Here is a 10794-nt window from a genome sequence, read left to right on the forward strand (position 1 = left end):
TATATATATATATATATATATATATATGAATAAATGAAATGTGTGAGAGTTGAATTGAGATTTAGAAATATTTCAAAAGATCAAAATTGTAACCATGATTTTTTTTAAAATTTTATTTCTTGATTTATCAGGAAAATTGTTAGGAACTTGAGAAATTATTTTTTTTTAAAGTCAATATTAAGTGATTCCTATGAATGTTTGCCTCGGATGCAATTCTCTGTATTTACACATTGTGCAACCAAAAAGAGCTTATGCGGATCAACATGAATATGAATCTATCTAAATGGACCTAATTCATGATCTACTCTAGTTAACTAATTCGGCTCGAAGCAAGAATGATAGAAATGGCTGAGCCCAATCTCACCAACTCAGACATATAATAGTCGAGTTTGAGCAGTTGAATTTGAGCAGTCGAGTAGGAATGGCTAAATATGAATGGTCGAATATGAGTGTGAGGACCATTAGTGATAAAAATGATATTCTCAAAAGCAACTATTAACCACATAGGCCGTAGTGGAAAACTATAGTAGTAACTTGTCGCATAGGTCGTAGTGAGTCACAATAAAAGAGTCAATTAGCCACATAATCTATATTGGAAGATTGTAATGACATCAATTAGTCATGTTGATCGTGATGATAAGTACATACAACATAGTGGGTCACTTCAAGAGCATCAATTGAAACATAGGATGTGCTAGAAGGTTATAATGAAAACAATGTATCACATAGAGCTATAATAACAATAAGTGATCACATATGACATAGAGGATGGCTGTAATGATAACAATTGCCAACAAAAGCCTATTAAGAGGATGTAATGACATCAGTTGGCCCCTTAAACTCTAGTGAGAATCTACAATAGTAAATGACCACATAGACAATAATGGGTCACTCTAAGAGTGTCAATTGACCACATAAGCTGTAGTTGAAGGTTGTAATGACCCAATTTAGCCACATCAGGCGTAGTGAAAGTCTATAGTAGTAACTAATCACATAGGTCGTAGTAAGCTATTGTAGGAGCGTTAGTTGATCCCATGTGTCGTAGTGGGCTATTGTAAAAGTGTCGGTTAGTTAAAAATGTTGTAGTAAAAGATTTTAATGACAATAGCTAATTACATAGGTTGTAGTGAAATGTTACAATGATAACAATTGATTATATATGCCATAATGGAAGGTTAAAATGATCATTTGAGAGAGAAAATTCTTAGGGAATATCTTGAGTTAAATGATGATTTGAGTCATGGGAGTAGAGAAGTAGCAAGATATTATTGGCGATCTAGGTATAGAATTTATTTGTGGCAGCTGCAGCTTATTAAGAAACAGTTGTTTAATTAATTTATTTTTTTTGAAAAAGCCAATCACAACTAAAAAACTGTTACGGCACTTTCAGCACGTAGATTTACCCAAACACAGATGGTGATAACCTATGCTTACCCAAACACACAAATGGTGATAACCTATGCTTATACTATGCAGAGAAGAACGGATTAAATTTAGGAGCTGAGTCGAAATCGGGACTTGAGCGACTGAGCGACTGAGCGACTGAGGATCGTAGTCTGGTTATTTTTTGGGTTCGCAGAAGGACAGGGTTTTTGATCGTAGTCAGGCTAGATATTGACCCAAGATCCCTAATCCAGAATTCCCGATTCCGAACCATTTGACATGCAAGATTTTAGATTTCTAGCCAGAGTCGATCACTGTAACTGACAAATTCCAGGGAGAACTGACCGCCGAAAAGAGCGAAGAGTGGAGATGGGGAGAATGGCGGTTGCTGCAATCGTTAGCTTGTGGGTTATTCCCATATCCATGGCCGTCAATAGGATCGTTCCTGATCCCTACATGGTAAGCCTCTCAATGTCCTTTATTCTTCTCTTCGCATGTCTTGTGCTCACTACGTGTTTGTATCAATTCCTCTTCGAAACCCTCGGATGCAGGACGAAATATTCCATGTACCTCAGGCGCAGCGTTATTGCCGCGGCGACTTTAAAACCTGGGATCCCATGATCACCACTCCACCCGGGCTGTGAGTTCTCAACAAGCACGAGATCTTGGAAATATTTTTTTTGTGTCATTTGATAAAACTCTTGCTTGCTGCGCATCTTCTTAATTCTACGAAATTGGGCATTTGTGTTTTATTTTGTTTCTTCGCTGCTAATTGCAGTTCCATTTCTTATTAAAATCCATAGTTCATCAAATGCAAAGAAATTTTGAATAGAAAAAAAATGCCTTTTTACTTCTATCAAGTTCGACACATTATCAATTTTCAATACTATATTTATAGTGTGTGTTGTGCAAACATGATGGCTGATGAACCACCACCTTTTCATATTTCATGCTCTTCTTATGCATAACTTATCACATATGACGTGTTTAAAATGTGTTGGCTTTGATGGTGTGGGATGCATTGCTCAAGTTGAGAATGGAAGCGATAAATTACGATACAGGGCAGAAAATTTTGTTATATTTTAATAATTGAGTGATGCGCATATATACATTATGTAGGAAATAAAGAGAATCATTTTCCAATTATGGCAACGTGCAGACAAATAATTGAGGGGTGTACATATATGCATTATGTAGGAAATAATGAGAATGATTTTTCAGTTATGACAATGTGTGCGCATGCACACACATCTCATGGGCCTGATAAGTAACCACTACTAGAATAATCTGCTAAGGTGTTCCGCTGACCTCATTCATTAATGTGTCAACTGTCCTATACCATTCATTAATGTGCCAACTGTCCTATACCAACTGTCGAGTTGACATGTCAGATTGACCTAGCAGATTGACCCGGTGGACTAACCTGTCAGATTGACCCGGTGGACTAACCTGCTGGATTCATCTGGCGGATTGACCAATCATGTTCATCCGCCGAGCTTGCCTCAACAACGGTCCTCGGAATTGACAGAATGCAAAAAGTTGAGATTGGAATATGTGAATCCTCATTAATTAGTCTCTTAACATCCACTTCGCAATTTTCTCATTGTCACCGTGGGAAAACTTTATACACCACTACTCATGGGCCTGATAAGGAATCACTACTAAAATAATCTGCTAAGGTGTCCCGCTGACCCCATTCATCGATGTGTCAACTATCCTATACCAGCTTCAAGTTAACCTATCAGATTGACCAAGCAGATTGGCCTGTCAAATTGACCTGGTGGACTGACATGTTGGATTCATCTAGCGGATTGACCAATCATGTTCATCCGTCGAGCTTGCCTCAACAGTGGTCCTCGGTATTGGCAGAATGCAAAAAGTTGAGATTGACATCTGTGAATCGTCATTAAGTAGTCCCTTGACATCCACTTCACAATCTTTTCATTGAGACACCGTGGGGAAACTTTATACACCTCGACTCATATTTTAATATTTTTATGAACATGCACAACTAGAGGTAAACGAGATCCAAGGAAAAGAGGGGGCGATGATCTCTTCCAACCTTTTTTGGGGAGATCTTACGTTATAACTCTTTGGGTCTCCCCCCTTGCTTTATCTCTCATTCTTTCTTACTCGTTATATCATTTTCTCCCTGCACTTTTTTCTCCCGGGTTGAGTGAACTCATGGATAATGCGGGACCAACGTCCTAAAATGATTGAATAAGCAGGTTTTCATAATCAATTGAATACATAATGTTATCTTTGCAACAAATGATTTGCTTGAAGTACTTTGTCACCTGCAACATTATGTAGTTGTATGTAGATTTGATTTTATGAACAATTGGCTATATTAGACTCTCTCCATAATATTTGAGAGTTATTACGATTTATAATAGCCAAAAAGGTATCATATAAATAAACTAAATGGAATTAAAAAGTATTAAATAATCAAATGCAATCATTTAAGCTTACCCATATTTAAATGCGAATCATTAAGGGTCTGTTTGGGGCAACTGCAGCTTATTCAGCTTCTGCTGATAAACAGCTTATCCTGATAATCTGCTGATGGGCAGCTGATCCGGATAATCTGTCTGTCTATTTTGTTAGTGGGTTTTGAGAACAGCTGATTCTGGAGAAATGACCAATCTGCCCCTGTTCTGGATAAGCTGTTGAGTTGTTTTGTTCGTGCGTTTTGTGAAACATATATTCTCAATAATACCCAAATAATCGTGAAATTCCTATGTTTTTTAGTTAAATTATTTGCAAAGGCAACTTTCTCGTCTCACAAAATCATAAAAGAATCTAATATAAATCACAACAAAGTAGCATACACTTGTTCATTTTCTCCCCAAATGATTCAAAATCAACCTTGCATTGCATTCTTCCCATGTACATGCAACACCACAATGCAGGGAGATAGGGGGAGAGGGAGAGAAAGACAAAAAAGATACAAAGGAATTGAAGGGGGAGGAAGCCACATGTTTGCAACTATAAGGATGCATATGTGAAACAACATAGAGCAATGAAAAATCACCACGTTCTTCCTCTCCAAGCTGTCTAGGGCAATAAAAAATCACGAATACAGAAATAACTCTTACCCGTGGACAGGAGGAGATGCAGGACGCGATTGAATAGGCGGATAGAGATCCGTTGCTAGATGCCACCAACACGATTTCAGGATTGGGGTTTTCGGAGGGAGCAAAAGCAGTCCTGAAGACAATGCAAGAGCTAAGCTCCCTCTCGACAAGAATGTTACGGCGATAGCCTTCTTCGTCCCATCGTCTCGCGTCTCCTCCACCTCTTCCGTCGGTGATCCTTCCGACCTCCATGATTGAAGTATCGGACCTCCACCGAGTTTCGGAGAGCAAGGATGCGTATGAGAGCAGCAGGGTCACGGGATGCTAAGCAGGGTCACAGGTAATTATTAGATCAAAAACGCGGACTGCGGGGGTCGACACGCGGTCCGAGTCTTTCTCAAATTATAAAACACAGTTTAGGATAATCTGTTAATAAGTGCGAAACAAACGGCAAGACGACATTTTTAAAACGCCGCCCACACATATAAGCTGCCCCAAACGGGCCCTACGTGGTGTTTTTAGAGAAGAAAAATCCTTGTAAGCTTAAACCCATTGAAATTAAATTTTTTTAATTTACAAGTTGTAATTTACCAAATTCTACTATATCAGTAGGTAGATTCATATTATATTTTGCCTTGAGAAAGTGAAATTTTTTTGTGGTTTATATCATGTTAATTGTATAAAAAGGGATTTGATAAATATCAAGTTGCTATTAAATATCTTGGCTATACAAATCATGCTGCTTGTATAAAGTAGTGCTTATTCTAGAGGAGTGAATGCATTCTTATTGGTTATCATGTTAATTGTAAAAAAAGGTATTTGATAAATATCGAGTTGCTATTAAATATCTTGGCTATACAAATCATGCTGCTTGTATAAAGTAATGATTATTCTAGAGGAGAGAATGCATTCTTATTGGTTATCATGTATTGGAGGCTTTGAACAGCATTTAAGGGAAAATGAAGGCTTGGAGAAGTTGAGGAGGCATAGCAATTTTGGCAAAGGAGGAGATGCATCTTGACTAAATTAGATGATTGACGCCGTCACATAGCATGCAATTATCTGAGAGACGAGCTATAGGAGTGTAGGGCTGCTTATAAGTTGTTTCAAATTTTTGAGTCAAGATTTATAGAAACCTCAAAGCTCTAGCCAACACCGATTTCATAGTCCCAACTACTCAACTACCTGTTTGTGATTTGCGACTTCTGCTACTTCTTCCGATTTGCTACTCTTCAATTTCAGGTGTTAGGGCTTAACTACCGTTTACCTTCCATCTTTGTGTATTTAGGCATTAGGAATAAAGTACGTGTAATGTTTGGATTTTTTATTTTATTGCTTATTTTGGGAGAGAAACTGCTCCAAAGCTGAAAAATAAACAAGTAAAAAAAAAAGAACTAATTTTCAAATTAATGTTTAATGAACTAAATTGAACCACCTCAAAAGTGTGGGTTCGATTTGATTATTCAATTATCACCAAATTATGCACTCCACTTTCTTGGCTACGAAAATGGACTTAAATAAAGAACTGCTGAAGATAATGAAATCGAATCGTTGATTCATGATGCTAATGATTTTTCATTCGATAGAATGTGAAATATCAAGGCAAAACAAACCAAACGAGTAGTGACAATTGCAGTGGAGCTAGATTAGAGGCAAACAATATTCAACTGCCTCCCTAGTGGCCAACTCCTTGATAGACCCTCGCTCATCATACAAATTATGAATCTCACTCTATTGTTTGTCTCCATTAATAATGTTTTATATTGTCCTTCGTCAACTAAATGCAGTTGTGGTGCCTTGACCTGGGCAAAGTACAAAAAGTGATGATAGATGTTCGTGAATGAATCTAGGGGGCACATTTATTCAACCCAAAAATGAAAATTAATATTAAGAGATTCAGCTATAATTGGCCAACTATGGTCGAAGGCATCATATGCATGCAAATGCAACCAATGTTAGATTTGCATCAACAGGTTACACCAATAGATGAATCCTCTCCATCCAACAATTGTGTTATGGACTATCAAGAGCTAGAGAACAGATGTTATTTGCCCATTTAATTCATTATCTTGGAGGTCACAAGGTTATCCTGGTAGCCACATATTATTTATTGAGCAGAAATCATACCGCTTGGAGAATTGAACACAATGTTATAACTTATTTAGAGATCATGCAATTAACTACTTTTGGCATGAAACCATGAATTATATCCAATAATGGTGCTGTCTTTAAGAGTACTAAGATCTATATGTTTGTTTACCAACATAAGGACATATGAATTAAGAATAGGAGGTTACATTTATTGTTTCTTTTCAAAACAATGGGTGGGTCTCCATGGTTTTTTTCTTTTCCACAGTATATGGTGCCCATGCCAGCTCCAAGTTAGAATAACTGTAAAAATACTTAAAATATAATGAAATTACCAAAATTATCCCCCTTGTTCATGTTGCACCTGATTTTCCTTGTCAATAGAAGTTTTTTATATTCCTATATGCATACAGGTTTTTTTTTTAAAACAATTTCAACAGAAATCATGTTGCGAATTTTTTGATAATCCAAAAACTGTGCAGGTACTATCTTTCACTTGCCTATGTTGCTTCTTTGTTTCCAGGCATGTGGTTTACTAAGGTAATCCAGTCATTTCATCAACTGTGTTCCACCGGGTTTCTTCGATCTACCAATGCAATCATTGCGGTTGTATGCAGTGTGATTGTTTATGATTTGCTTATCAGCTTAAGGCCTTCCCTTAGTGAAAAGAAGGCAACATTCTATGCTGTTCTTATAGCACTTTACCCGCTTCACTGGTTCTTTACCTTCTTGTACTATACAGATGTTGCTTCACTAACAGCAGTTCTTGCAATGTATCTTGCCAGTCTGAAGAAACAGTTTTTGATCAGTGCCATGGTAATTAATATCTCATATTAAGCTCTCTTTTTTAATGCTGAATGCATCACAACAATAATGCTAGGAATAAAAAACTAGAACGAGACATGTTACTGAAAATAAAATTTCTACAGCTATAAAAGATATACCTCAATTTGATGAGAGGACCAGTACCATTTGATCTCTTAATATTCTTTAACCTGGATATGATGAGAAGAAAATTTAATGTATTTAGATGATGTTTTATGTCTGAGTTAAGACGCCATCACTGGCCATGATAGACTAGCATAAGGAAATCAAAAAATCATATTCAACTTCGCAACTTTGCAAATTTGCAACTAGTTATAATAGAAGTTATTCAACTAATTTATCGATTACTTCAATGATACATAACTTACGGTTTCAAGGAGGAAAACAAGCTGCTTATTGACCCTATGCACCCTGATATAAAAGGCAAGCTTTCTATGAATAAATATGTGGTTCATTAATTGAGCTATTCATTATGGCACCTCATGGAGCCTGAAACATAGAGCATACTATTTACCATGCCTTCTTTATTTTATGGTTAGTTTTGGAGACTTTTTTCATATCAACTTGTTATGATACCTTTTAAATTATTCTGGTTTGGTTTTGTGATTTTTGGAGTAGAAAAAGTAATAATTCCTCTTCAATTTCATATGAAACTATTATAAAATAAATAGAGAGAGATGATTTCCACATTAGCAAAATCATAAATCAGACACAACTCTTCAAAATTAAAAAAAGTAATCAAGAATTATAACATACCAATAATACAAAGCTCTAATAAAAGAAAATGAAAAGTTGGAGCATAGATATCTATTATGCCCAACTTGCTTATAAAGTGCTTAAAACTAGACCTGAACAATCTTTTGTTGAAGATCTCTGTTTTTTGTTGAGTAGTTGGAATAAATGACATACAAATAGCTCCACAATCATTCTTCTTTTTTTATGAAGTGTTTGTCAATCCTCACGTGTTATGCGATCATGTTGCACAAGATTTTTTGTAATACTTATGACAACTTTATTATCACAGTATAACTTCATTGGCATATCTATCGGAATGCACAGTTCTTCAAGTATTTTCTTCAATCATAACAACTCACTTACTCTATTAGCCATAGCTCGATATTCTGCTTCGGCGTTGCTCTTTGCCACCACATTTTGTTTTTTACTTTGTCATGTAACCAAATTTTCCCAGATCTAAGTCTAGTATCTGGAACGATCTCCTTTCAACAATTGAGTTTGGCCAATATGCATCGGTGTATGCATCTATATTTTGTTGTGTGGTCATCTGAGAGAGTAAATTCTTACTCGGTGTACTTTTTAGGTATCTGAGAATATTGTTAACTGCTTCAAGGTGTTTCTCAGAGAGAGAATGCATAAATTGACCTACCCAACTTACATTAAAGGCAATATCTGGACTTGTATGTGATAAATATATCAACTTCCCACCAACTTTTGATATCAGATTGTATTCACTAGGTCGCCTTCCTTCTCATCTCCCAACTTTTGATTGGGATCAATTGGAGTATCTTTAGGTCTACAATCACTCATCCCAATTTCATTTAGGAGATCAAGCAAACACTTTCTTTCGGAAATAACAATTCATTTTTTTAATCTAGAAATCTCAGTGTCAAGGAGATACCTCAACGATCCTATGTCCTTGGTCTCAAAAATTGATGAGAGGGAAGTTTTCAACCAGTTCATTTTATTTACATCATCCTCGGTGAGAATTATATTATCCACATATACGATTGATTTGATTATCTTTCCAGCTTTTAAATGTCTGAAGAACATTATATGATCATCTTTCCCTTGAGTATACCCCCGAATTTTAATAAACAATGTAAACTTTTCAATCCACGCTCTCGGCGATTGCTTCAACCCGTACAAGGCTTTTTTTACTTTGTGCACCTTTATGTCAAACTTCTTATTAACTCTCGAATGTGCATCCACATACACTTCTTCCTTTAAGTACTCATTGAGAAAGACATTTTTTATATCCAGCTGTTGTAGAGACCAATCAGGATTGTCTATAAGTGATAAGAGTACTCTTACGGAGTTAGCTTTGCAACTGGAGCGAATGACTCTAAATAATCAATGTCATATGTCTAAGTAAATCCATTTGCTACTAGTTTAGCTTTGTGACATTCTAAAGAGCCATCAGAATTGTACTTGATTATAAACACACATTTGCATCTGACAGTTATCTTTTCTTTAGGTTGATCAATCACTTCTCATGTGTCATTTTTTTTTCAAAAGGTTTCATCTCATCGAAAACATCCTTCCACTTAAGGATTTTTAGAGCATCATGCACAATTCTAGGAATCTCCAAATGCGATAATTATTAGATAAAAGAACGAAAAATGCTGAGGTTTTTATATGACACGCAATGAGACAATGGATGTTGGGTGCAAGAGCTTTCTTCTATGGGAAGGCTAGATTCATTTGACTTTGAATTTAAACTAGGCTGAGATTCAGGACTAGAAGACTTATAAGTTGAAGATGAAGTGGACTGAACATGTGGTAAAGGATTAATGAGGACATTACTTGGGTTTGCTGATTTTGGGTAGTACAAAATATTCACAGACCTTTTCTTTTAAGTTGTCTTTTACTTCGAGTGGACAAGATCAAACGGTACTGTTGTTATCATTCTTTTTCTTGTTTTTTCGTTATTATGAATATCATGAGATGACATTTTAGAAAATTTAATATCGAAAAAGTCGACACACTTTCTCTTGATATAATATCGCTTGGGTGTTTAGGTCGAACTATCAAGGTTGGAGACATACTATTTCGGGAGTCTTTGTTTTGAAAAAAATCCTAAAACTCAAGAGAAACATCTTTGTTTTTTCCTTCCCCTGAAGATGATATAAAAAATGATTGTAGTTCAAAAAAGGTGGCATCCATGGTACCAGACATTTTCTTAGAATTGAGATCAAAATATTTATTCCATTTTTTGTTAGGAGCATAACCAACAAACACATATTTTTAGCTCAGAGTTTAAGTTTTCCTTAATTATGAATGAGAACGAAAGAAGTGCATGTTGACCTCATTTTTGTGAGGTCTTCTTTTCTCCTCCTTGGAGTCTAGGATCTAGTTCTAGGAGTTCCTATTGACCGTCATAGAAAACTTGAATTGAGACTCACCCTTTTAGAAATTCTAACCACTTCCTATTTTTCTTTGATGTCTTGCATTTATGGCACAAGACCATCGTCTTACGAAAGAGTGGTTATGGGCTATTTTGTGAAGACTCAGGGGAAAAGTTCCCAATAGGACTTCAAGCCTTAGGAAAACATCGTCACGACCTTTTTCGTCACATACACACAGCAAATACACAAAATTCACGAAATTGCGCGAAATCGGACTTCAATTAAGCCCAAAGGACGGGTGAAAATGCGAACTTCTCCGGATGACCTCCGACGACAAA

The 10794-nt window shown here is 36.1% G+C and overlaps 1 protein-coding gene across 4 annotated transcripts in view; it reads left to right on the forward strand.

Annotated features, from left to right (window-relative positions):
- The first annotated feature begins 1486 nt into the window (after positions 1-1486).
- LOC110028102 (dol-P-Glc:Glc(2)Man(9)GlcNAc(2)-PP-Dol alpha-1,2-glucosyltransferase) overlaps positions 1487-10794 on the forward strand; it is a 23156-nt gene continuing 13848 nt past the window's right edge. Inside the window, exons 1-3 of one of the 4 annotated variants that reach the window (XM_020729826.1) lie at positions 1487-1842; positions 1935-2023; positions 7031-7364. In XM_020729826.1, the coding sequence (XP_020585485.1) occupies positions 1753-1842; positions 1935-2023; positions 7031-7364 (513 nt within the window). In that variant the 5' untranslated portion in view covers positions 1487-1752. Of the gene's footprint in view, positions 1843-1934; positions 2024-7030; positions 7365-10794 lie in introns of those variants that run through there. The other 3 variants (XM_020729825.1, XM_020729828.1, XM_020729827.1) reach the window with 3 other exon arrangements.

This window comes from Phalaenopsis equestris, unplaced genomic scaffold (assembly GCF_001263595.1).
Source record: "Phalaenopsis equestris unplaced genomic scaffold, ASM126359v1 Scaffold000488, whole genome shotgun sequence".
NCBI classification, from domain to species: Eukaryota; Viridiplantae; Streptophyta; class Magnoliopsida; order Asparagales; family Orchidaceae; genus Phalaenopsis; species Phalaenopsis equestris.